General features: G+C 43.2%; 1 protein-coding gene across 5 annotated transcripts; it reads left to right on the forward strand.

Annotated features, from left to right (window-relative positions):
* The first annotated feature begins 1,538 nt into the window (after positions 1–1,538).
* LOC117971850 (ubiquitin-associated protein 2-like) lies at positions 1,539–27,734 on the forward strand. Of its 5 annotated transcripts, none has more exons than XM_059006202.1 (26): positions 1,539–1,617; positions 4,271–4,418; positions 5,644–5,721; positions 6,303–6,413; positions 6,561–6,732; positions 7,878–7,970; positions 8,575–8,623; positions 11,673–11,717; positions 13,046–13,158; positions 13,549–13,608; positions 13,993–14,045; positions 15,082–15,167; positions 15,769–15,946; positions 16,595–16,820; positions 17,173–17,462; positions 18,334–18,506; positions 19,316–19,517; positions 20,618–20,662; positions 21,192–21,231; positions 21,489–21,681; positions 22,571–22,646; positions 23,503–23,737; positions 24,261–24,349; positions 25,056–25,109; positions 26,297–26,378; positions 27,397–27,734. In XM_059006202.1, the coding sequence occupies exons 2-26, from the start codon at positions 4,311–4,313 to the stop codon at positions 27,717–27,719; spliced, it is 3,174 nt and encodes a 1,057-aa protein (XP_058862185.1). In that variant the 5' UTR covers positions 1,539–1,617; positions 4,271–4,310; the 3' UTR covers positions 27,720–27,734. The 5 variants fall into 5 exon arrangements, with proteins under 5 accessions (XP_058862185.1, XP_058862184.1, XP_058862186.1 ...); XM_059006201.1 differs by lacking the exon at positions 1,539–1,617 and adding an exon at positions 1,624–1,936; XM_059006203.1 differs by lacking the exon at positions 1,539–1,617 and adding an exon at positions 1,624–1,936 and having other exon boundaries at positions 23,506–23,737.

The following is a 27,734-nucleotide window of genomic DNA, read 5'->3' on the forward strand; positions in this document are numbered from 1 at the left end:
GAGGCGTGCCTCGGGTCCCGCAAGCAGGCGGACGCAAAGCCCGCGGGACCGCCCGCTCTGAAGCATAGCGCCCATACCGCCGTACAAAAGAACCGGGCTTATGTCCTGAAGTTCAGACTGCCTCACCTGCCAGCCCTAAACCTTAACCCCCTGCACGCTGCAACACGTGCACCAAAAAAAAGGTCGCTTTTGTTGCTGTGTTGTTTGCAAATGATTTCCATGTTGCTTGAGCGTTTTTATTGCTGCATGCTGGTTGGTGGGTTGGTTGGTGGTTCACACAACGTTGAAAAAAAATGACGCTGAATCGACTTTGCATTTCAACGTGGAAGCAACGTAACTGATAACCAAGTCCGCTTATAATTGGGCTTGTTTTATTGAGAGTCGCTTTAATTGTTTTGGAGAGTCGCGGGTTTTTTTGTAATAGGTGACGTCACTTCAACAGTTAAAAATGGTTGTAGGCGTGGTTTTGGTGATTGACAGGTGTCAGTGTGCACGTCATTCGACGTTAGCATGCTGCTGTCCGCAGGTTTATGTCCTGTTCGGGTGACGTCATCTCTTTGTTAATTTTATAATATTATTTCTTGCCGAGAGGACCTCTTTTAAAATGAGATTTATATGTATCTCAAGGGTTTTATTCTGTTCGAATAAATACTTTTGCACACCCAGAGCCCGCCCCTCAGTGGTGGAACGACCAGCCCACGGATATCAGTACAGCTCAGGCACCTTCCGGCGCCTCCTCAAGACACACCTGTTCAGACAGCACGTGTAAACCTCACAACTCTCCACTATACTGGACTGTATGGCACCCAGTTGTACCAGTACTTGCATCATACTTCTGATTTCACTGTACTTTTAATATAGCTGCTATGTGATATTATGTCTGTTAAGAAAAAAATTATTATTATTATTATTATTATTATTATTATTATTATTATTATTATTATTAATAATAATAATAATAATAATAATAATAATAATAATAATAATAATAATAATAATAATAATTGGCAGCAGTGTGGAGTAGTGGTTAGGGGCTCTGGACTCTTGAGCGGAGGGTCGTGGGTTCAATCCCAGGTGGGGGGACACTGCTGCTGTACCCTTGAGCAAGGTACTTTACCTAGATTGCTCCAGTAAAAACCCAACTATGAATGGGGAATTGTATGTAAAAATAATGTGATATCTTGTAACAATTGTAAGTCGCCCTGGATAAGGGCGTCTGCTAAGAAATAAATAATAATAATAATAATAATAATAATAATAATAATAATAATAATAATAATAATAATAATAATAAATATTTGATGTCTTCTGGCGTGTTAAAAACAAAAAAAAAAAAAACCTAGGCACATTTTGCGTGAGACCTTATATTCTGAACTTCATCATTGTGTAAAAAAAAAAAAAAAAAAAAAAGTTAACGTAGAAAATAAAATAATAATAATTGGTGCACATGACAAGGGACAGTTGAAGCCAGACGAGGGTTTCTTTGTAACAAAGGGAACACGGGTCACGTGGAGGAAACCGGCTGGTCACATGACGAGGGTCTCCCTGCTGAAGCCGCCGTGGCCTCTTTAACCACGTGACGCGGCCGCCGGGCTTGTCAGAGTGGAAGAGATTCAGGTAAACTCCGGGGTGGCGGTTTCGTGGTCTCCGCTAACCTGCCTTTTCTGTTTTATTTCTCTCGCTTGCAGGGTTTAAACGCTCCGAACCGAAACCAGATCGCCGTTAAGGCTGTTGCGTTAGTTTGACACCTCGAAAAAAAAGCGTTTTGTTTTCCCTGGCTATTCATATTTCGTTTTAGGATTTTGTTTTTGTTTAAGCGGGGCCTAGCGGGCTAAGCCGAAGCCGCGGTGTCGGGTTGATGCTGAGCCGGGAGAGGGATTCGGGAACAGCGCGGGCAAGGGTATTTACACTGTAGTAAACGGCTAAACCGCAGGGGGTGAGTGCAAAGAGACTTGAAATGGCTTCTCTGTTGTATTTTGGATGGGGATGCGGAGTCCTGTGTGCTGAAATGTGGCGGTGGTGTTTTTATTTTCTCGGTTTCAAAGCGCGGTGTTACGTTAGCGAAATGGCTGCTTGCTCGCTGTTCAGACCATGAGGCTCGCAGTGACACAGAGAAGACGGCCGGGGAAATAAAAAATAAAATAATGAAGCGGAAACCAGGATGAAGACCACACAAATAACAAGCCAACCACGCATTTAAATCGCCGTTTTAGAAACAGTACAATCGTTTTGTTTGTGTAGAGCAGGGTAGTGTTATTAAAACGATGAATGATTTTGTGTTGCGACGTATTATTTTTTTGTAAACATTACAATCCTAAATAAATAAATAAATAAATAAATAAACATGATCTGGGATAAATTTTAAAGTGCCTTTTTTAAATTTTTATTTATTTTTATTTAATATATAGTACGGCTACAGTATTGCCACATTGAAAATGTAACCTCCTTACCTTTTTGTCGATGCAACTAATTCACCGACCCTGTATATAAATAATATTTTATATAAGTAGCTCGCAAGCCTTCTAGGCGTGTATGCCAGCGCTGTGCGATCGAGTACACAGCTAGCTAGTAGTAGCTGAGATTTTTTTCATGGTTAATAGGAGTGATATTACATTCGACTTTATGAGAGACAAAGAGAAGGAGATCGGATACCCTTTTTATTGGACTAACTAAACAATAACTAATCGACACGCGTTCAAGCCCTCCGAGGTCTGTTAGGGTGAAAGTTAGGAAAGAGAGATTGATGTTTACATACAAAAAAAGGATGACAGCGGAAAAAACAAATTGATTCGCTATTTGTGAGTAGTAGTAGTTTTTAAGTGGTAAATATTGCTGTTTTTGTGTAACATATATCCAACGCTCTTGGTCGTTGCTCGGTACATAGTGTAAATATATTTAAATATTTGACGTCTTTTTAGAAGTGATTTCAATGGATCGCTTTCTGTTGGCTATTGTTTCTCAGTACAGATCGCGTCGTGTCTGTGTGTGTGTGTCCCAGCCCAACTGGTGATCCGAGATGGGAGGTTTTCTCTCTGTGTCATTTTACACATTTCTGTTAAGAGTATTGACCGGCGGCTGGGTGTTCGTTGCTAATAGAAACGAGATATTTTTTATCGCGGGGACTGGCGCTAGCTGTTAACAAACGGCGGTAATATAAATCGCCCTACCCCATTTTTTTAAAAAATCTTAAAGCAAAGAACGCGTTACTTTTTGCATGTGTTTTATTTTAATCCTGTAAATGCTCGGTTTTATTGCATTTGCACAAATGGGTCACCTCAACTAAAATACGTGTGTAAATATGCAGGTTTTTTTTTTTCGGCAACGAGAATCTTGACAGCTAAACTCTGAAAACGAAAGTCGTTGGCAAACCTTGGCAGCCAATCGATGCAAAATAAAGGCGAACGATCATTTCCCAAGCGCCATTGAAGTGGCCTTACCCACTGTAAGTCTTTAAGGTCGATCGGTGCTACCCAGAGTCTGTGAAGCCACCCCAGGCTTCATTTAACTTGAGAGAACATTAAAACACACGAGAAATCGTACTTAAAAAAAGGTGTAAGTTTTTATTTAGATCCAGACTATTAAAAAAACAAATGCACATTATTTCAGAAATGGCCCTCGTGGGCCCGGCACCTGTTGTGTTGAGTGAAGCAGCTGCCGGTCTGAAGCCCTGCAGGGCTGGTTCACTCTTCTGTCGCGGATGAATTTTTCGACATTATCCGACCCCAATGCGATTTTGCAGACGCGTGAGATAAGGCTGCACGAAGCCTCAGCAGTGCAGATGAGGTAATTCTGACGTCCAGGGTCCGAGACCCTCGACTCAGACCACAGATTATGTCGGGCTCTGAACTGTGAACCAACCTTAACATAGATGCAACCACTTTGCTGGTTCGGTATATGATAGCCATGTGTTTTGTGTGGTCCAGTGGTTAAAGAAAAGGACTTGTAACCAGGAGGTCCCCGGTTCAAATCCCACCTCAGCCACTGACTCATTGTGTGACCCTGAGCAAGTCCCTTAACCTCCTTGTGCTCCGTCTTTCGGGTGAGACTTAGTTGTAAGTGACTCTGCAGCTGATGCGTAGTTCACACACCCTAGTCTCTGTAAGTCGCCTTGGATGAAGGCGTCTGCTAAATAAATAATAATGATGTTAGCCTTGTGTTTTGCTGGTTCATTATGTTAGCCTTGTGTTTTGCTGTTTTAAATATATGCATATGTGTGTGTGTGTATAGTGTTGATTTGTAACATCCTTTCTCTCTCTTTGCTGTGTTGCAGGTGTTTTCCTTGTAAATACTGTTATTTGTATATACTGTAAATGATGACTTCGGTGGGCAGCAGCCGGGCCCGGGGAACCTGGGAGCAGCCGCAGCCACAGACACAGGCACAGAGCCAGACACAGCCACAGCATAAGCAGCGGCCACAGGTGAGCGCTGATGAAAACAAGACGCTGCATCAGGGAGGGAGACCAGACTCCCGCTGCACAGCAGTGTGATCCAGTCCTGCTTTCACTAGGAGTTTAATAATCAGACACACCTGAGCTTGTTACCGAGACACACTGGGGCTGATCAAGCTGGTAGTGCAACAGCTGCCTTATGTTTTAGGCGTGTGTGTATGTATGTTTATTTTATGTCCTGCATACCAGTAGACCCTTTCTGGCTGACTCCGTAGCCGAAAAGGGGGGACAGTGTTATGCTACAGAAACTGCAGAGCTGCTTACCAGATGCGACCTGACCTTGCAAAACCGTGGCTGGTTGAACTGCATTGCTCTCCCAATGAAACCAATAACAAACAATGCAAAAATCAACATTCACATTTTGTTAACATGCATGGATAATCCTCTCAAGTTTAGAGGATGTATTTATTTATGTATTTGATTAATTCCTTCACATAACAGGGGATGGGAAATAAGACTCCCGTTGCACATGTTGATCCAGTCCTGGTTTCACTAGGAGTTTAATAATCAGACACACCTGAGCTTGTTAGCTAGACACACTGGGGCTGATCAAGCTGGTAGCAGTGAAACCTGGACTGGATCACACTGCTGTGCAGTAGGAGTCTGATTCCCATCCCGGCTGCATGCATAATTAACTTTCCAAATTGTAAAAAATTCTAGAATATACATTACGCGAATGAAGATGATATTAAATCACTTTAACTCCCATTAGCTTGCAGCGTTGCCCCTCATTGGTTTGTTCTCTCTGTCTCTCTCTCACACACACACTCTAGACCAGCACTTCCCAGTCCTGGGTGACCCCCTGTGTGGCTGCTGGTCTTCATATCCAACTGAGCTCTCAATTCCTGAACTAGACCCTTAATTGAACTGATCATCTGTTTAATTAGACCTTTAATTGTGCTCTGCTCCTAAACAGTTGTAGATTTCATTATGGCTACGACATTGTATAAGTAACCCGAACTCTGCAACTGTGTAAAGCTGAAAACGATTTAAAAAGGTTGAAGCAATTATTTCCATCCATGCAGGGATGGGAGATGGAATGCAAAATATTGCTGCAGTTCAGCTGGCTGTGCTCGTTAACTCTTGTCTCCTCTCTCTCTCTCTCTCTCTCTCTCTCTCTCTCTCTCTCTCTCTCTCTCTCTCTCTCTCTCTCTCTCTCTCTCTCTCTCTCTCTCTCTCTCTCTCTCTCTGGCAGGCCACAGCAGAGCAGATTCGACTGGCGCAGATGATTTCGGACCACAATGATGCCGATTTTGAGGAGAAAGTAAATCAGGTGATGGGCTGAGTGTGACTTTTTCGTCTCTGTCTGTCTCTTTCCCTGTTCAGTTCCTGGTTTGATTGACTGTGTCAAAATGTAACGCGACTAACTAACCTGTTTAGTTTTAATCCTTGTCAGTTGTCCTTGTCATACTTCACGGAAAACCTGACAAATTGAAAAAAAAAATGTGACATTTCGAAATCGAACATGAAATACTACTGCACTACCATGGCTTCCGGTAGAAATGTGCGACATCTTGCATTTTTTTTTATGTTCTTTTTTGTAACATGATAAATAAGATATAAAATTATGTTTATATATATATATATATATATATATATATATATATATATATATATATATATATATAAAATTTGCTCAGAAGAGCCAACTTCCCAGTGTGTCGGTATGTTGACATGCGCTTCTCAAGGGAAAGTGTGTTTGAAAATAAACAGTGGAGGTACTTGTAGGCTATAATTCTGGGTGATTGCAAAGCTCTTGGCTGTAGAGTGTCACAGTGCAGCTGTCCACACGATGCCCGTCACGATGCTGTGCTGTGGTCCTAATCGCCCGTCTGCCTGCCTCTCTCCCTTCAGCTCGTTGATATCACAGGAAAGAACCAGGATGAGTGCATGATCGCTGTGCACGACTGCAATGGAGACGTGAACAGAGCCATCAATGTGCTGCTGGAAGGGAACCCTGACACGGTGAGCACCCTGAGGGGTTCAGCTGCACTGCAGGGTCCTGTCTGCTTTTAAGGCTGGCCTACCCCATTAGAGTGTTTTGTTAACTTGCTTGTCTCCTTCTCTCTCTCTCTCTCTCTCTCTCTCTCTCTCTCTCTCTCTCTCTCTCAGGACTCGTGGGAGATGGTAGGGAAGAAGAAAGGGGTCTCGGGGCAGAAGGACAGTGGCGGGCAGTCGGAGTCGAATGAGGAGGGCAAAGAGAGCCGCGACAGAGAGCGAGACGCGAACCGCCGACGAGGGGGCGTGGCTAGGAGGGGCCGGGGGACCAGCCGCGGGAGAGAGTGTGAGTAACGAGGGGAGGGGAGGGGGAGGGCTTTCAACAACGGAGATATAATAATAATAATAATAATAATAATAATAATAATAATAATAATAATAATAATAATAATAATAAAAAAAAAGGTCCTCTTTAACAGTGCTGCACAAACTGATTTGGGTCCAGCTCTCCACAGCCGAGGGTCGCTAGCATGGATCAGGATGATTCACCGTTCAGAGTGAAGTAAGAAACGGCTGCTTGGGTTTGTGTGGATCGCTGATCTCCACAGAGTCTCAGAAAAGCAGCATGAAATCATCACAAACTCAAGCAGCTGTTTCTTAATTCACTCTGAACGGTGAATCAGCCCCCCGATCCACACCAGAGACCCTCACCCTGACTGTCAACCACTGATTTCCGCGGAGAGCTCCATCACGATAATCGAATAATCTGTTTGTTTAGCACAACCTTTCACTAAATTATTATTATTTATTTGGCAGACGTCTTTATCCCAGGCGACTCACACAGGTGTCGCAGGGCAGCACAGGGTTACAATGCAAGCTTCAGATTTAAATACAGTGTAGTTTACAGTCAGTGCAAATAATAACACTAGAATACAATATGAACTAGGATGCTCTGTATAATAATAACACTACTAGAATACAATATGAACTAGGATGCTATGTATAATAATAACACTACTAGAATACAATATGAACTAGGATGCTCTGTATAATAATAACACTACTAGAATACAATCTGAACTAGGATGCTGTGTATAATAATAACACTGCTAGAATACAATATGAACTAGGATGCTGTGTATAATAATAACACTACTAGAATACAATATGAACTAGGATGCTATGTATAATAATAACACTACTAGAATACAATATTAACTAGGATGCAGCCAGTTAGGATCACAGCAAGTTATATCTACAGTGACATGTTAGCAGTGCAATAGTGCAAGGATAGCAGATCAGCTGAGGATCCAGTAACGTGGTGCTGAGGTCAGGCGAGTCCAGTGCAGAGCAGGAGGGGCGGATCCAGAGATCTACAAGCGCAGTCTGAACAGGGGGGTCTGCATGCCAGGACTGTGACTGGACGATCCTGCACTTGCGGATTGATTTGAATGTTCGGTGGTTCGTAATGCTTCTCTTCCCCCCCCCCAGACCGTGGGCAGGAGAACGGGCTCGATGGAAAGAGTGGGGGAACCACAGGAAGGGGTGCAGAGAGGGGGAGAAGGGGGCGAGGACGAGGCAGAGGTATACTTTAAAATTTTATTTTTTTTTGGGTGATTTGTGCTTTCAGTTTTAACTCCAAATTCTTAATATTTCAATCCCTGCCTAAAGTGCATAGGGTACAATATTTTATTTATTTAAATGTCACACCGCTCTGTGGTTTAATCAGGCGTCTTAAACCACTTCCAAAAAGTCTCCTGCGTTTTACCGTGTGTGGCTCTGTGTTCCTTTTCTCTTTACTGTTTTAAATCAATTGCACGGGTGGCCTATTAAAGTTATCAATTCAATTAGACAAGCGCTAATCTGTCTTATAACAATATCAAGATTTTCCTTTTCCAGCTGGGTTTGCTTTTCAAACACACAACAAATCAAAACTACTACAGAACCAATGGGTGGGGTGGTTCTAGTACATTTGCACGCTACTGTGTATATAAAGTTTATTTATTTTATATAGCGCCTTTCACACAGTGTCCCAAAGCGCCCTCGTGTAATAATGCCAAGTGGATTAAACAGCAGAGAATACAATATGACAGATCCTGTTCTTTTGTGACAGATCCTGTTCTTTTGTGACGGGAGTGTTCTTTTGTGCAGTTTGAAGTTGTTGACTCGTATTTTGCTGGTTTTACAGGCGCTGGCTCTGGCAGAAGGGCGGGCAGGTTTTCTGTTCAAGGCATGGGGTAAGTTTCCAGTCCGACACACACCCACACACCCACACACACACCCCGCCTCACTCGCGTTCTCCACTTGCTGCTACTGACCGACTGCTGGGAAGTCTTCAGACTTTAAAAAGACGATCGTGGGGGTGTCTGAAACTCCAGTCCACGAGGGCCGCAGGGTACTGCTGGTTTTCATTCCAGCTCAAGCTCTTTTAATTGAACTACTTATTTGTTCAATTGGAATTTGATTTTTTTTTTACAGTTGATCTAAAAAAAAATTGCACTTGATTCAAGGTACAGTACTACCTGTGAAACATTGAGGCTTGGAGAGAAGTGGTTAAATTTTCCCAATATTAATCAAATAATTAGACTAGTTTAGTAATTGAGAGCTGGAGGGGGGAGTGGGGGGGTGGAACGAAAGCCAGAAGACACTGCGGCCCCCCCTCCAGGAGTTTGACACCCCTGGACTAGTACCGTGAATTTGGAGGCCATTTCAGAAGCTGTTTTTTTTCTTTATCTTTTCATAATAATAATTATCCATTAGCCTGCTGGATTTAAGTTTTATTTCTATCACGCACCTCACAACTAAACCAATTATATATATATATATATTTTCTAATCAGCCTGTAGTTAATGATACAGTCAAACTAGGGCTGATGCAAACTTAATCGACAAACATTTTATTGAGGAAAAGACAGGGGGAAAGAAAGACCTCCAGATTTAACTGAACTGTCCATGCATTTGTCACGGGTTTTATTCTTTAATCTTTTTTTTATTTAAGATTTCAATCAACAACGAAATCTCCTTTACCAAGGATGACCTGGCAAGACGGCAAACATTTTTATATTCTCTAAATGTATTATCCCAAACCAAAATAATAATAAATAAAGCTAACCGAGAATTTTGAAATTGTACAAAACCTTTTAAGAGATTTATTAAAAATACCATCTGTCGGATTTTTTTTTTTTTTTGTATTGCGTAAAATGTTTTGCCAGGAAATCCTTGCAAAGAGAAGGCTGAATATTAAGCGGGTTTCTCTTGTAATAAAAAGATAAATTACGCCTTCAAACCCTTCTTGACGGCTTTGGCGTCGCTGCAGACGCGTCCCGCTACCCTTGCAGAAGGTGGAGGGGGTGATGAGGGAGCCTCCGTCTGTTTTGGCTGAGGGTAGTTCAGAGGGGCAGGTTTATATTCTGAAGCACCTGCCTCCCTTCTGCACACACTAATGAGATTGGGGAGGGGAAAAACTAACTACTTCCATTTATTTGTACTAATTTATTACAGATCTAAGTACAGCTCTGGCCAAAAGTTTTGCATCTCCTGGGATTTTAGGATTGAGACATAAGAGAAGCAGCTATGAACATAATTTAATCATAATGTAATCACAAATTTAGATCTCCAAACGCAGAATTAGTTGTACAGTAGTATTCGATTTGGAACTGTCGCGTTTTTAAATGTCCTTTTTCATTAAGTATATGGGGGAAAACAATACAAAGCGTCTGTGTGTAATTCAATATGCGAACGTGACATTGTTCAGCAGCTTTCATTGGACTCTATGAAGCCAAATTGGTTCATTCTACAGGGGGAAGCTAAACCGTTGGCAAGGGCTGTACGCTGTTAACTTTGCCTACCTGAACCCACGTTTTAAGTGCTATATCAGTTTACATCACTTTATTGAAGATGTGTGTGTGTGTGTATATATATATTTTTAAAGTCAGTCCCCCACAGAGTTTCTATAAACACTGAAATAATGATACCCTGGATGAAGTGTACTGACAATGGTGTCCACTAGGGGTGCTAGTCTCCGTTCTTTTAATGTTATTTTTTATAAACGTTTAAACTTTAGGAATAAACACTTTTCATTTGCAATGCTGCTCCTCCTCTGAGCTCACAGTTATCGATACTCATCCTGTGTGCTGCTGATTTTAATTTGAACCACACATGCTTTTATATTTGCAAGTTGCCCCTCCCATATTTATTTATTTTTTTATTCCGGGACCCCCTTTATAAACGAGGTCTCGATGGGTAAATCTCCTGGTTAAATAAATAGATTACAGTTAAACCTTTAGGTGAAATTCTCAACGTACCGGCTGATGTATAAACTCAGGCCGCTCCCCTCCATGTCTGCGTCCTTTTTTAAAACATTCAGTAGCGTACCTTGAGTGATTTAAAATGTGGGAGCTTTTTTTAAGTTTAGTGGATCATTTCTGTTTATTGCAAAAAGCAGTGCCAGTGTCTTTTTTTTTTTCTAAATTGTATTAAAACTATTGACAGTTAATTATTTTAACCCTGTAATGCTCATTTCTGTATCCCATATAATGCAGTGCTTAGCCTTTATTATTATTATTATTATTATTATTATTATTATTATTAGTATTAGTATTATTATTTAAATCCAGCCTCGCAAGCCAGAATTTTTCATACACGGTACATCGTGTTGCCGGGCAGGGGAGGGGAAAAAATGTTTTGTCCAAGAAACGGAATCTAGATAAGTAAATAAAGCAGCTCTTCTCATTTCACGAACGCTTGGGCATTGTAGGGTTAATTTATTCTGGGGATATAACAGTCAATGTGTTGCACAGCTAGGGCGAGGGTAAGAGAACGCCTACACAACCAAAAAAAAAAAGTCTGAACTCTTCTGTAATAAATGTTTTGCGTGTTTTTTTAAAAAGCGTTTGAGGATGCTGTCTGTAGTGAGGTTAGCTAGAAAGGAAAAGTGGTGGTGGGTGTGGGGGAGGTTGGAGCTGTGGGGTTTACTGCATGGTTTATTAGAAAGCACCATAAAATGCTATTTAAAAAATAAATAAAATACTGCATGCATTTAAATTGATCTGTCTTTTTTTTTTAATAAATCTACCATTTTGCTTTTTGTTTTATTTATTTATATTTATATAGAGAGTGTGGTCTGAGAGTATGAAGACTCATTTATATATATATATTCAGTGTCTGTGTGTGTAGATATGTACAGTTTCAGCTTCCCTTATTTTAATCAGGCCCTTCTCCCCAGCACTAGCTCTGTCACACTGTGCCCTGCAGAATGTCATAATTATACTGTGTTTCTCCTCTAAAGCCAGATTGATAAGGGCTCAAGATATGATTTTTCGAGAGATGACAGGTAAGTTGTTTTTATAAAGGGTGAAAGATATAGATGGGGGTGTTGGGTGGGGCAAGCAGATTTTTAGAATTAAATTGGGAGCACTCGCTATTCAAGCAAGGAGAGCTAACATTTTACTGACATGTGTGGAATTCAGATCTTTGGTGTTCCTAGGGGCTACAGTCTTGATTAGTTCAAATACTGCAGCTTGCCTTTGCAGCAGAATTGCCTTTCGTACAGTGTGAGCTTTTTTTGGGGGGGGGGGGGGGGGGCGGGGGGCTATTGAGAATAGAGACCCCTTTATTTTGTGTGTTTTGTTTTTCCCTGCAAGTTCTCTCATGGCATGCAAGCTTATTTTAAGACAAAACAAAAACCAAAAAACAGTTTTTACCAGAGTTTTCATCCAGGGTATCTGAACTATATATATATCTATATAACCGATTCCTAGCATCAAATCAAACCTCCCTTTTATATTATTACAAGGATCTAGTCGCAGGTTCCTTGGCTTCATGCCAGTTTTATTTTGTTTTTCTGTCGTTATCCGGGAGAGGTTTTGCAGAACCCCTCTTGCTGTAGGAATGCTGTGCTAATCTGTGCTTGCTATGCTAATATAAATGCTTGTTTTAACAACCATGTGAAAGCCACTAAAAAGCTAAACTAGACGCCAAATAATTCTCTCTTATTAGTGCTGCACGAACCAATTTTATTGCGATGGAGCGCGCCACAGAAATCGGGGCGAGGATCGCTGGTGTGGATTGGGGGTGATTCACCGTTCAGAATGAATGAAGAAACAGCTGCTTGGGTTTGTGAAGATTGCTGCTTTTGTGAGACTCCTGCGGAGAACAGCGATCCACACAAACCCAAGCAGCTGTTTCTTCGCTTGTTTCACTCTGAACGGTGAATCAGCCCGATCGACACCAGCCACCCTCGCCTGTGGAGAGCTGGATCCCCCGGTCAGATCGGTTCGTGCAGCTCCCCTGATCAGCTTTATTTATTTTTTCTCTCAGTAAGCATGCAGTCGGGTGTGATGTTACCTTTTGAGTTTTCAGTCTGACCAGGTATGGGGGAAATGAGACTCCCATTGCACAGCGGTTTGATCCAGTCCTGGTTTCACTACGATTTTAATAATCGGACACACCTGAGCTTGTTGGCTATACACGCCAAACGCATAATAAATCCTGGAGTGGATGAAACTGCTCTGCAGCAGGAGTCTTATTCCCATCCCTGAAGCTTTGGAAGATGAAAGGAAGACCTCCTTGAAGTGTGTGTGTTGAATTTTTGTTTTTTTTGATTTCCGTACTGAACGTTGTTTTGTGTTTTATTCCCTCGTCGTCCCTCCCTGGTTCCAGGACCTTCAACCCAGCCGACTACGCCGATCCCAGCAGTGCCGATGACCACTACGGGAATACCGGCGGGAGCACGTGGAACAACACTGGGAGCTTCGAGCCAGACGACGGGGCCAGTAAGTCACGGCTCGCTGTGTGCTGTTTGAGAGGAGAGATCCTCTTCACATTCGAGTGCCGGGCTTTCAGAAGTGTTATAATGTGAATAGTGGAATGTGTGCGGTGCCTGCCTCCCTAATCAAGTTGAGAGAGTGTTTCTTTCTCTGGTGGGGGGGGGGGGGGTCTGTCGTACAAAGAGCGCAAGAGACAGTAACTGTAATCCAAGTTGTGTGTTTTATTTAGGTTTTTTTATGTTATTTTGTGTTCTCAACCTCATCGATCCAGTGTCTTACGTTTATTATTATTATTGTTATTGTTGTTAAATATCCACAGGTACACTAATTACTTTGTAACGCATGTACAGGCACACAGGCAAGAAGAGAGAATGAATGGTGTTTTTTTTCTTTTAGGACTTGAATTCAGTGGTGGCGAGGGGACAAATTATCCCCGGAAATTTGATTCTGCTCCTGGTACGATTTATTTATTTATTTATTTTTTTAAATATAACCTAACCTACCCGAAAGCAGGGGCTCCCAAACTGGGTCGCGGGGGAGCAACTCAATACCAGTGAGGGGTGGAACAAAAAAAAAAGATTCAAATGAAAAGAACAATTTAGATGAAGTTTACTTCGTGAAACAGGTTTTAAAAATGTTTAAGGTGTCGTATTTCGTAAGTGCTCAGCGCGCCGCGGTGCCTAACGCAGCGGAACAGTTAGGGGACCCCTGCCCTAACGGTTAGAACGATACTTGTGTTTAGTGACTGAAACACAGAGCTGTGTGTCTTTCCAGTGTTTTCTGCAAAGCGTGCAATGTGTTTATTTTCCTTTTTATTGGTTGTGTTTTGTGTTCTGTTAGGTGCGTGGAGGACCGCGACGGAGGAGTGGGGCACAGAGGACTGGAACGAAGATGTAGGTGCCAATTAATAATAATAATAATTAATAATTAATAATAATTCAGCTTCTTTAAGCAAAAAATACAGTTCGTAACGTGAGCCAGTGGTTCTGAAATTTGCAGACAAGACTATAATACAGGGGTAGGAATCAGACTCCTGTTGCAGAGCAGTTTGATCCATTCCTGGTTTCACTTTAATAAGACCCACCTGAGCTTGTTACCTAGCCACACTGGGGCTAATCAAGCTGGTAGTAAAACCTGAACTGGGTGACACTGCTGTGCAGTGGGAGTTGTGGGGAGGGGAGGTGTTACTTGATAACTGGTTTTGAGAACCACTGGTTTCTTGCATACCAGTAGACCCTTTCTGGCTGACCCCGTAGCCTAAAAGGGGGGACAGTGTTATGCTACAGAAACTGCAGAGCTGCTTACCAGATGCGACCTGACCTTGCAAAACCGTGGCTGGTTGAACTGCATTGCTCTCCCAAAAATCTTTGTATTCATTCATTCATTCATTCATTCATTCATAGGCAGCTGGTAAAGGTAAAGCATAGGGAAGCATTGTAAAGCACAGAGAGGTCTGGTAAAGCATAGGGAAGCATTGTAAAGCACAGAGAGGTCTGGTAAAGCACAGGGAAGCATTGTAAAGCACAGAGAGGTGTGGTAAAGCATAGGGAAGCATTGTAAAGCACAGAGAGGTCTGGTAAAGCATAGGGAAGCATTGTAAAGCACAGAGAGGTCTGGTAAAGCATAGGGAAGCATTGTAAAGCACAGAGAGGTCTGGTAAAGCATAGGGAAGCATTGTAAAGCACAGAGAGGTCTGGTAAAGCATAGGGAAGCATTGTAAAGCACAGAGAGGTCTGGTAAAGCACAGCGCGGTCTGGTAAAGCATAGGGAAGCATTGTAAAGCAGAGAGGTCTGGTAAAGCATATTAATAAACATAAGGGGTCTGAATAAGAGAATGTTTTTAGTAGTTTAGAGGAGAATTATTTTACTTTTTGATATGCTTTTTGTGCCTTTTTTTATTTTAATACATTTTGTTTATTCTAACTGTAGCTTTCAGAGACGAAGATATTTACAGCTTCCAGCGTGGCTGCGATGCCTCTTCCTCAGGAGAATGTGACCATCACAGCAGGACAGAGGTGAGCAGGCCAGCCCCCGTTCCTACAGCTCTGGCCACAAGTTTTGCATCAGCCTATAGAATGAACCAATTCTGCTGGCTATGACTACAGCTCCCAGCATGCCTCTGCGTCTGCAGCAGTGGTGAGGGATTGTGGGAGTTGTAGTTCTTTATGCTGTGGTCTTGTTTCACAAATGACACAGACCTCTATTACGATACATCATGTACAGCTATGGCCAAAATTTTAGCATCACTTAGAATTTTAGGATTGAGACATTCATTTATTTTTTTTTTTTTTAAAGAAACTATGAACATAATTTAAAATCTTTTTTTAATTTAACATCATGTAATCAAAGAAACTACAAAATGAGATCACTAAAAAAAAAAGTCTACCGGAAGGAAGCCATAATAGCAGTACAGTATTTCATGTTAGATTTGAAATGTCATTTGTCATTTTTTTTGTTAAGTTTGTGGGAAAACTACAAAGTGGCGGTGTGTAACTCTGTATGGTAACATTATTCAGACAGTTTCATTCAACTGTGACACTAAATTAGTTCATTCTACAGGGTGATGCCACACTTTGAAACGTTAAACCTTGCTATCTCTCGGTTTGTTTTTTCCAGGATTGACTTGGCGGTGTTGCTGGGAAAGACCCCCTCCTCTTCCTTGGAGAACGAGCCTGGTCCCTTGGAGGTGTCCCAGCCTCCCTCTCTGTCCCAGTCTCTGGTGTTCAGCAGTTCCAAACAGAGCTCCCGGTCCCAGGCCCCCTCCTCTGGAGCCGGCTTCCCCCAGCACAACATGGTGGGTAGATTTCCAATCCAGCTCTCTGCGGATAAAAAGGGTCGTTTTGCTGTCGATTTTTTTGGTTTACTGTTCCAAGTGAAGAAACAGCTGCTTGGGTTTGTGTGGATCGCTGATCTCCGCAGAGTCTCAGAAAAGCAGCATGAAATCATCACAAACCCAAGCAGCTGTTTCTTACTTCACTCTGAACGGTGAATCAGCCCCCCGATCCACACCAGAGACCCTCACCCTGACTGTCAGCCCCTGATTTCTGCAGAGAGCTCCATCACGATAATCGAATAATCTGTTATGCAGCTCAGTGTTTCGGCTAGCGCTTTCATCGGTGTAACGGATTAGATAAAACTGGAGAACGGCAATCCACAAATCCCAAGCAGCTGTTAAATTACGCCCCCCCCCCCTCAAGTTTTACCTAATTGGTTATGCTGACGAAAGCGCTAGCAGGAACGTTTAAGGTTATAACACGAGAAGTCAAGCAGATAGTTGGTGAAGTTTCACAGCGATTTTACTAGCAGAAGTGTTGGGTCTAACTCCCCTTTTGCAATGTGGTCTGTTTTTTTTTTTTTTTTTTAAACACCAATGAGAGCACGACTTTTTGCTTCTTGCACCTCGCCTTTCTCGAACCCTGTGCCCGTGTCTTCCCTGTGGCAGGTCAGCATGCTGGGGAAAGGCTTCGGAGACATGGGAGAGCCGAAGGGAGGAAGCGGTGGGGGCCCCGGCACCACCAGCGGCTCCCAGTTCTTGGAGCAGTTCAAGACGGCCCAGGCACTGGCCCAGCTGGCCTCCCAGCACTCGCAGCCCGGAGCGGGGCACCCCCCAGCTCCCTCATCCTGGGACCTGGGAGCAGGAACGCAGCCGTCCTCGCTGGGGCAGTACGGTGAGTGCGAAGACATTCGGGAACCTGCAAACTGTGAAAGCACAGCACAGTGAAATAAAGCACACCGTGAAAGCATTGTGAAGCACAGAGAGGTCTGGTAAAGCATAGGGAAGCATTGTAAAGCACAGAGAGGTCTGGTAAAGCATAGGGAAGCATTGTAAAGCACCGAGAGGTCTGGTAAAGCATAGGGAAGCATTGTAAAGCACAGAGAGTATGGTAAAGTATAGCATTGTAAAGCATATGAAAACAGGGTAAACTAACCCTTCTAAAAGTCTCCCACAGTAAAAGCACAGCACAGTGTAATAAAGCCCAGTGAAGTCTCAAACGCTTTATTGTTCTCGTTCCTCCTCAGATTTGAAGACGCAGTCCGAGTCTTCTCCTCACAGCCCCTTTGCTAAGCGGCAGTCGTACCAGCCCTCCTCCAGCATAATGGAGGCCTTCATGCAGCAGGACAAAGCCGTCTCCGCCTCCTTGCCCTCCGCCACGGCCCCCCCTTCCTCCCCACTGTCCAGCAAACCCTCCTCTTCCTCGGCGCAGCAACAGATGTCCCCTGGCTCGTCGGACAACCAGTCCTCCAGCCCCCAGCCCACCCAGCAACACAAACTGAAGCAGCAGAAGAAAAGAACTAACATTACCACTAAGGTACTGGGTGTGGCCTGGCTGTGTGTGTGTGTGTGTGAGTGCATACTGAGTCCTGCACAGAACAGACCTCCCTTCTATTTTAACCCTTTGCAGTCCATTCATTAAGTGCCTGTCAGGCACGTCAGGTCCAATTTATTTTCACACGCGCAGTTAATTTTAGACGCGCTGTTTAAAAGTATTTTTTTTCCACAGTCAAACGGGTTTAAAAGGCCCTGCATATCAACAAAGCACTGCCTAGGCATCTCCAGCCCCGCACTACCCTTTCGTTCGCTATAGCGTTCACATATGCTAAATAAATAATAATAATAATAATGATAGTCGTACATACCGATCAGTCATCTCCTGATCACTCGTTTTATCACCAAACTCTTCAATAATGCAATCCAAGTCATTATTTTATTACTATAACATCTGAAAAAAGCTCCGCAAATGTCCGTGATATTCTCTGAGCGCTGATGCAGTATCAGCCAGCTTGTTTCCTTATGACCGCTGTTATCTGATGCCAGGGGCAAGTATGACTATTCATGAGATACACCCTTTTTTTTATTCGGCTTGTCTCGGCTCCTGTCGCTCCCACTCGGCCATTGAATGGTTTTCTCGGCTTTTTCCGGAGAAAAAACGACTAGAAACTAGTTTTTTGCGTCTTTTTGATGATGTCGGACAGGGTCCGACATTGGACCGGATAGGAATAATTGCAATGTCGGACCAGGTCCGACATAGGACCGCAAAGGGTTAAAGGTGTGAAAGCTACCAAAAACTAAACTAGAGCACTGGGGTTTGGCACCCCTGGGCTAAGCCGTATATAATCTACACGTTTGTGTAGATGTGTAGCGTGTGGAGGTGGTGTTTTAGTTGCTGGTGTCTTTTGTAGATCCCAGCTCTGGCTGTGGAGATGCCTGGCACGTCGGACATCGTGGGGCTAAACCTGCAGTTCGGGGCGTTGCAGTTCGGGTCAGAACCAGCCCTGCCAGAGTACGACTCCACCCCAGCAACCAGCACCCCCGCCGGGCAGACCCAGAAGAGCCTCTACACCAGCGCTGCCAGGTGAGACCCAGCGCTGTTTTACAGCTAGGGCCAAAGGATTGAAAACCATAATCTAAAAAATTATATTTAAAATGAATGTAATTTAGATCTTTTTATTTAGCATCATGTAATTGAAAAAATGATTATAGCAAAAAAAATGTCATAATAGTAATACTTTTGTCCTTGTCATGTTTAGATTTTAGAAATGTCATTTTTTTTTTATGGAAAACTATACAAAGCGGTGTGTAATTCAATATGTTAACGTGAAATTATTCAACAGGTTTTCATTTGACTTTATGAAACGCCAAAGACACCTAAACTCCAGTATTTTCAGGGTTGTTAAACATTTCAAATTTTGCCTAAACTCTCTCTGATCTGTGAGCTGAATTGTGCACCCCTGCTCTGTGCTGTTCAGGGTTTCACCTGCTTGAGTCTTGCATACCAGTAGACCCTTTCTGGCTGACCCCGTAGCCTAAAAGGGGGGACAGTGTTATGCTACAGAAACTGCAGAGCTGCTTACCAGATGCGACCTGACCTTGCAAAACCGTGGCTGGTTGAACTGCATTGCTCTCCCAATGAAACCAATAACAAACAATACAAAAATCAACATTTAAATTGTTAACATGCATGGTTAATCCTCACCATCAGGGGATGTATTTTTTCATACATTTTTCCACAAAATAGGGATGGAAATAAGACTCCTGTTGCATAGTAGTTTGATCCAATCCTGGTTTAATAATCAGACACATCTGAGCTTGTTACCTGTACACACTGGGGCTAATCTCTCTGTGTCTCTCTGTCTCTGTGTCTCTCTCTCGCTGTCTATCCAGTGAATCTGTGTCTGTGATCCAGTCGAACCCGAGCCAGGAGCCTGGGTACCAGTGCAGCGTCCTGCCCCCAGCCTCCACATACCCACCCCAGCAGCAGCAAGGCTCCACCCAGGCCACGTTGTACGAGCAGAGAGCCACGCAGACGCGCCGCTACCCCAGCTCCATCTCCTCCTCCCCGCAGAAAGAGCTTCAGCAGAGCAAGGTGAGGCCCCCGGGCTTGGGGCAGCCTGCCTGTCCACTAGGACCTGGGGGTGCTGGCAGCCTTCACGCTCCCTCTGAGTAGCGCTGTGGTCCTGGCAGAAGTGGCTTAGCTCTTTGTTTGTGTAATAAAGGTGTTTTGAAGCTTGTGTCGGTGTTTGCAGGGTGTGTGAGACTGATCTGTAGGTCTTTGAGGTACAAGGTAGAGTCAGTGAAGGTAAATAAATAAATCTACTGGCATTGCACACAAGCCCCTTACTCCTGAATTAAAAAGAAAGCAAGCTAATGCAGGCACACAAATGTGAAACAAGTGATTTTTAAAAAATCAATTGAATCGGGATGTTTCGGTACGAGTCCTTCATAAATTATATTTCTGTCTGACACACAAGACGTTTTCAGATCGCTGTGTCTCCTCGAGTTTATCCGTTTGGTGTTCTGACCACTCGTTTAAAGCACCTGCCGTTTTTCTCCAACTAAAAATAAATTAAGTAAAAACCAAAATTTGTGGGATTCTCTTTTGTATTAAATTGAATGCGTAGAGTTTCACTGGTGTTTCTAATTTTCATTTCTGTTTTATGATTGGTTGTTCTTTCTTATTAATGGTACAATCCATCTCGGATTCTCGGTGCTCCGGTTCACAGAACATCTCTTTTGAATTTAGTTTTTTGAGCCGCTGGTTTCAGTAATCTGCGACCTGTTGGATGCTGCTTTGGGTCGAGGTAGTCTGTGATTTAGTGCTAATGAGTGGAACCATCTGAAGGAGTTCTACAAAGAGAAATGAGGGATAGGGAGCGAGAAGGGGGCCGAGGCAATCTGGCTAGCTGCTAGGAGGCTGTGTGGTCCAGTGGTTAAAGAAAAGGGCTTGTAACCAGGTGGTCCCCGGTTCAAATCCCACCTCAGCCACTGACTCATTGCGTGACCCTGAGCAAGTCACTTAACCTCCTTGTGCTCCGTCTTTCGGGTGAGACGTAGTTGTAAGTGACTCTGCAGCTGATGCATAGTTCACACACCCTAGTCTCTGTAAGTCGCCTTGGATAAAGGCGTCTGCTAAATAAACAAATAATAACCTGTTTTTTCTGTTTTCTGTTTTATTTCCCATGGCAGTGGAGCTCCAGCGTGATGAATGAAGAGGCTCTCGGTTCGCAGTGTGTAAGTACAGGTCTATTAACATAGCAGTTTTAGGATATACACACAGGGTGATTAGAAAATAAGTTTACCACATCAATACACCACATCATTGATGTGGTAAACTTACTTTCTAAATCACCCTGACTATAGATAGATAGAGCACAATGTAGGAACATAAAAATGTGAATAATTGATTTTAAAAAATCAATTTATATCGGCGTGTTTCCTGATTTGATTAGTTTTAAACCTTAACATTTAGGGAATTCAAAGCAGTGAACGTCTGCAGTTTGTGTGGCCAGTTGCTTTTAGATAGAGGCTTGCATTGTGCTGAAGCGCTAACCCTCCTGCAGCTCTTCCTGTAGCAGTAAAGGGGGAAGGTGCGTTGCTATAGAAACTGCAGAGCTGCTTCCAGACAGTCAGGCCTCTGTCCTGATTGGACTGCAGTGCTGTCAGTCTGTGATGGAAACGCAGTCGAAATTTCTCAGATTGCTGAAATCCAACATTTTTCTGCTGTGTGTTTTTTTTTGTGACGTGCGTCTCTTCCTTACAGAATGGGTTTGTCTCGATGCAGACGACGCAAGCTGTGGAAGGTAAGTTGCTTCGAACTAAATTTTAGAAAAGGCTTTATGCTTTTTTGTGCCTCTGCTTCTAGTCCTGTCGTGTAAATGTATTTTAATTATTTATTTTTCTGAGCGTTTCCACCAAATGCAGCGCGTCAGCATTTAAGTGCTTTCATGTTTTTAATATCGGTGGATGAAGACTAAATTCAGAACAAGGTTAACGTGTGTGTCTCCTCTGTCTCTCTCTCTCTGTCTGTCTGTCTGTCTCTCTCGCTCTGTCTCTGCAGTGAAGACAGTAGACTCCCCTCCTGTCTCCAGCATGTCTTCTCTCCCTGACTCCGTGTCGGCTGCCTCTTCCTCTTCCTCCTCCTCCTCCTCCCTCCTCATCACAGCCAGCCCGCACTCGACCACTCTGAGCAGCATGAGCCACAGCGAGGATCTCCCAGGCACCACGGCGCCCCCTGCCCAGCAGCACAGCAGGTGAGCTGGAGAGAGAGAGAGAGATAGATTCGGGCTTCGGGCTTCAGCGCACAGCACTGGCCAAAAGCTTAGCATCGCCCTTTAGAATGAACTGATTCTGCTGCATAAAGTCGAATGAAAACCTGCTAAATAATGTTACCTTAACATATTGAATTACACACCGCCGCTTTGTATAGTTTTCCAGATAAAATTGGCAAATTAAAAAAGTGACCTCTTGAAATCTTTGGCTTCCTTCTGATAGACATTTTTTGCTATTTTTCATTTTGTAGTTTCTTTGTTTTACATGATAAATAAGATCTCAATTATTTGTCTTATCTAGAATTCTAGGTGATGCAACACTTTTGGTCAGAGCTGTATAATACAATACAATACAGTTTGCTTTTCTATAGTGCTGTTCATGCAGAAGCATCGTACGGTGCTTTTTACAATAAACTCTACATTTGTTTGTGTTAATTAAAAAAACATTGATCAATCAATCCAGCTCAAAAACAAGCCGACGCAAAGTGTCTTTTTAAATTTAATTTTGAAAAAAAACCAATGAGACGGGGCGTGTATTCATGCTAAATAAGACTCTTCTTCATTCGATAGCCACATGGTGAACTGCAATCTAGTTCATGTGTTAAATTAAACCCTATATCTTCTGCCTGTATTCTGCATGCTCTTAGACTCCTTTCTGGTTGGCCTTGTAGCCATTAAGGGGGGTACAGTGTGTGCCACATTACTAGAGTCGCTACCAGATGCGATCAGAGCAGAGTCCGTCTGACTGATCCGCAACATCAGACTCTGACATCCTCCAACAGCAGCGCGGAAACGACCACGCGCTAAATCAACCGCTTCTCACTAAACAGCTTCTTCTTTCTTCCTTGACGTGTGTCTCTTTATTCCGCAGCTCTTTATCCACACAACAGAACAGCCTTTCATCCTCTTCCTCGTCCTCTGCACGCGTTTCAGCATCACCTTTAATGGTAAGACACGTTTTTAAAATGTTTTTATATTTTTTAATCCCCGAGCTCGGTACGTTATTTTGAGCAAACTTCAATTAATACAGCTGTGAACCATTTATAAAGAAAAAAAAGTTAGTTGCATCTTAAGTTCAACATTATTTCAAAATGCGCTGGTTTGTTGAATTAAGTTAACATGCAAAAAAAAAATTTGTGCTCATTTTGTTTTTAAGAACACGTTTTGTACATGTCTTTGCATACCAGTAGACCCTTTCTGGCTGACTCCGTAGCCTAAAAGGGGGGACAGTGTTATGCTACAGAAACTGCAGAGCTGCTTACCAGATGCGACCTGACCTTGCAAAACCGTGGCTGGTTGAACTGCATTGCTCTCCCAATTCATTTTATCACCACAGTTCCAATGCAAGGCTGTGGTTTTGATGCATACCCTGCAAAGTCAGCATTAAAGCATGTGCAGTATTTATCGGAAATACATGTGACCTTCAAGTTAATGTTGCATCTCGCACCTCCAAAAACACGATCTCCTTTTTCTAAATAGGAGAGTGCATTTTAATCAATGACTTGAACCCTAATCTGGAGCTCTGCCCCTCGGCTCAGCTGTGTTCAAACAAACAGTGTTCTTTTAATTGCATTATAGTGATGCATCGATCTGTTTTCTACCATTTGAATCACAGAGAAATGTATCTGTTAACCACCAATATACTGTTGCTGTCTTCTCTATAAAATCAGCTTTAAACCTCCTTCAACCAATGACTGTCTATCAATTTCAATCATCCCCTAGTCTCCTTAAGTGAATGAAAGCGTCTGCTACATGATTAATTAATAATAGTAATAATGATGATGTATTGATTTCCTTTCCCAGCAGCACGCGAGCGTGGAGAGTGAGCCGGTCCTGCATACCTCGTCCAGCACCTTCTCCTCCTCTTCCTCTTCCTCCGGAGCCGTGGCTGGCGTGTCCAGCTGTGTGTCGGCGGTGCCCCAGGCGGTCAGCGTGGCCTCGTCCAGCCTGGGTCCGGTCAGCAGCCTGGGCATCGGACTGAGCGGAAACTCCGGTCCCATCCAGGGGTCCTCGCGCAGCTCCCTCGCACCCGTGTCAGGTCAGCACTGTGGGGGTTAAACAGCTTCCAGTCCAAACCTGACCCTGGCGTGAACTCAAACGCCCGGGCACTTTTTTTTTTTTTTTTTTCTCTAAATGTCTGCTTATGTAACCTAGATTCAGTTTCTTGTCCATAGTTACATACAGTAGCAAATGATCAGATATGGAAGCAAGACTCCTGTTGCATAGCAGTTTCACCCATTCCAGGTTTTATTTAATACAAGCTTGGTTGAGGCTATGTGTATATCCTCTCTCTCTCTCTCTCTCTCTCTCTCGGGCGACTTACAATTGTTACAAGATATCACATTATTTTTACATAGTTACCCATTCATACAGTTGGGTTTTTACTGGAGCAATCTAGGTAAAGTACCTTGCTCAAGGGTACAGCAGCAGTGTCCCCCCACCTGGCATTGAACCCACAACCCTCCGGTCAAGAGTCCAGTGCCCCTCACCACTACTCCACACTGCTGCCCGTGTTTTATATTTTATAATATATAAACATTTTTTTTGCTTGTGTATTTTAGGGAAAGCGCCTCCAAATCTCCCTCCTGGCGTACCTCCGTTGCTGCCCAACCCCTACATCATGGCTCCAGGATTGCTCCATGCTTATCCAGTAAGTTTCACCTGCGATCTCTCCGCTGCTGTGGGACTGAGCCGTCCTGGTGACCCGTAGTGCTGTGTGCAGGAACACCAGCGACGAGACTGACCGGCGGGGCTTCATCTTCCAGATCTTCAGATAAAATGATCCCTCCTACATTTATTAAACCTGTGAAGGGGTTACAGTGACACATGTGCAGTGTATTGTCAGTATGGCCTTACTGTGTGTGTGTGTGTGTGAATAAACCAAGTGAATTATGGGATGGGGCAGTGTGTTCTACTGCTGTACAGTACGGGGCTGGGAATCAGACTCCTGTTGCACAGCAGTGTGATCCAGTCCAGGTTTTACTGCTACCAGCTTGATCAGCCCCAGTGTGTCTAGCTAACAAGCTCAGGTGTGTCTGATTTATTAAACATAGTGAAACCAGGACTGGATCACACTGCAACGGGAGTCTGATTGCCATCCCTGCTGTGTAATTTTGAATTGGCTGGAAAAACAGAAGTTATTTTCCTGTATTACAGCCAGAAAGATTTAAATAAACCTAGTGCCTCATCAAAGTGTTTAACGAAGGAGGGAAACGCTAGTCTGTGTGGTAGAATGTGAATTATGCATGGGTTTCCATTGCATGATATTTTTCTACAGTGATTTTATTTTTTATTTCAGTTATATGAACAAACACGAATAAGTATCTCTTTGTTTTAACTTCTCTTTTCCTCTCCAGCCTCAGGTCTATGGCTATGACGATTTACAGATGCTGCAGACCAGGTTTCCACTGGTAAGTATGAATTATTATTAATAATAATAATAATAATAATAATAATAAAAATAATAATAAAAATTAATAATAATAATAAAAATAATAATAATAATAGTTAGACTATAATAACAAATTCCAGAGCGAGAACTATGCTCGCTTGCTTTGGGAGAGGAAAACCAAAAAAAAAAAAAAAACTCCCTGTGCGTTTTACTGTAATGTAGTGACGTTAAGCAAGTCCTGGGTTATTAAAAGTTAATCTGATTTTGTTGAGGCTTGGTGGTTACAGAAAAGGGTTTGATACCAGGAGGTTGCAGGTTCAATCCCGGCTCAGCCACTGACTAGGGAGAGTGTGTGTGTGAGACCCTGAGCAAGTCACTTAACCTGCTTGTGCTCCGGATGAGATGTAAAACAAACGAGCTCCTATTGGAAGTGACTCTGCAGCAGCAGCAGTTGTTGATGATGCGTAGTTCACTCCCCTAGTCTCTGTAAATCACTTTGGATAAATGACTCATTATTAATATTAATAGTTTAACTGATTTGTTAACCTCATAATGTGAAATGCATACCAGTAGACCCTTTCTGGCTGACCCCGTAGCCTAAAAGGGGGGACAGTGTTATGCTACAGAAACTGCAGAGCTGCTTACCAGATGCGACCTGACCTTGCAAAACCGTGGCTGGTTGAACTGCATTGCTCTCCCAATTTAAAAAAGAAAAACAACATTTTGCAGAAATCAGCGTTCAAGTTTTGTTAGCATGCATGGTTAATCCTCACAAATTTAGGGGATGTATTTTATTTTATTAATTTCTCCACCATAATAGGGATAAAAGCAAGACTCCTGTTGCATAGCCGTTTGATCCAGTCCTGGTTTCACTGCGAGTTTAATAATCTGACACACCTCAGCTTGTTGCCTAGACACCCTGGGGCTGATCAAGCTGGTAGCAGTAAAACCTGGACTGGGTGACACTGCTGTGCAATAGGAGTCTTATTTCCATCCCCGACATGCATCCATACCTTACAATTAAGGCTTTACAATGTCCAAGCTAGATTCACCTTACAAACAAACTAAGCTGGGGTGAGGCATGACATGGCTTTGATATTTTATACTGACGTGATTTTAAACAGACGTTTGAAATTTGCAGGGTGTGTTTGCGTGCATCTCGGCAAATAAGTAAATAAATCAAACCTCGTTTCTTCATCTCCCCAGGATTACTACAGCATCCCTTTTGCAACGCAGGCCACAGCGCTGACGGGGAGAGACGGCAGCCTGACCAGCAACCCTTATCCTGGTAAGAGAGTCGACCAAAAGAGCTACAGAAAAAAAAAAAACAGCCTGGGGAACTTGGATTAAACAGACCCCAAGCTGCAGACCTGACATCCAGGTCTTCAAGGCATGGCGAAGGGGATGACGGTGGTGATGTGGGGTTTGTGTTTAACCCGGAGAACGTGAGCCGTGTGTTTTTGTGTTACGGGGAGGGGGTGGGGGTGGGGGGGAGCCCCCTTTTTAACACGACCTCGGTTTCTAGTCCCGTCGTCAAACTTCCTTCGTTTTATATATTAACATTTCTTTCTGAATGTAACACGGGGCATTTTGGCAGTGAAAGACGTGCGTTTGAGTTTTATTTTATTGGTTGTGGATCAAGATGCAGTCAGCTCCGTCCCAGCGCAGAGGAGAGCGAGGTTAAAGAGATTCTCTCCTTTCTTTTTTTCTTTCATTTTCTCCTCTTTCTATTTCATTCTCTCATTTTCTCCTCCCTCATTCATTCTCTATTTCTTTCATTTTCTCCCTCTAATTTTCTCTTCTCTTTCATTCTCTCCATTTTCTCCCTCTCGTTTTCTTTATTTCAATTCTTTCATTTTTTCCTCTTCCTCTTTCATTCTTTCCTTTGGTTTATTTTCTTTCATTCTCCCACTTTCTCCCTCATTTTCTTTATTTTCTTTTTCATTTTCTCCTCTTCCTCTTTCATTCTTTCCTTTGGTTTATTTTCTTTCATTCTCTCCCACTTTCTCCCTCTTTCATTTTCTCTTTTCTCTCTTTCATTTCTTCCTCTTTCATTCTTTCCTTTGGTTTATTTTCTTTCATTCTCCCACTTTCTCCCTCTTTCATTTTCTTTGTATTTTCATTCTTTCATTTTCTCCTCTTTCATTCTCTCCCACTTTCTCCCTCATTTTCTCTCTTTGTATTTCTTATGTGTGTATGTATTGTGTGTGTGTGTGTGTGTGTGTATTATGTATGTGTTATGTGTATGTATGTATGTATGTATGTATGTATGTATGTGTGTATTAATTTCTCTCTCCTGTCCCCAGGTGACCTCACTAAGTTTGGTCGTGGCGATGCCTCCTCCCCGTCCCCGGCCACCACGCTGGCTCAGCCTCAGCAGAACCAGACTCAGCAGCACCACGGCGCCCAGCAGACATTCCTGAACCCCGCGCTGCCTCCGGGTTACAGCTACACCAGCCTGCCCTACTACACCGGGGTGCCCGGGCTCCCCAACACCTTCCAGTACGGCCCCGCCATGTTCCCTGTGAGTCTCCAGTCCCACTCCCCGGCCCCTATTACACACCTGAGCTTGTTAGCTAGACACACTGGGGCTTATCAAGCTGGTAGCAGTAAAACCTGGACTGGGTGACACTGCTGTGCAATA

The sequence above is a fragment of the Acipenser ruthenus genome, chromosome 32, assembly GCF_902713425.1.
Source record: "Acipenser ruthenus chromosome 32, fAciRut3.2 maternal haplotype, whole genome shotgun sequence".
Classification (NCBI taxonomy): Eukaryota; Metazoa; Chordata; class Actinopteri; order Acipenseriformes; family Acipenseridae; genus Acipenser; species Acipenser ruthenus.

Excerpts from the sequence above, each read along its gene's own strand:
- LOC117971850 (XM_059006202.1), top strand. The coding sequence starts at position 4,311 with ATGATGACTTCGGTGGGCAGCAGCCGGGCCCGGGGAACCTGGGAGCAG. Across the intron at positions 18,507-19,315 it reads CTCTACACCAGCGCTGCCAG|TGAATCTGTGTCTGTGATCC; the intron begins GTGAGACCCAGC and ends CTGTCTATCCAG. Across the intron at positions 23,738-24,260 it reads CTCCCTCGCACCCGTGTCAG|GGAAAGCGCCTCCAAATCTC; the intron begins GTCAGCACTGTG and ends TGTGTATTTTAG.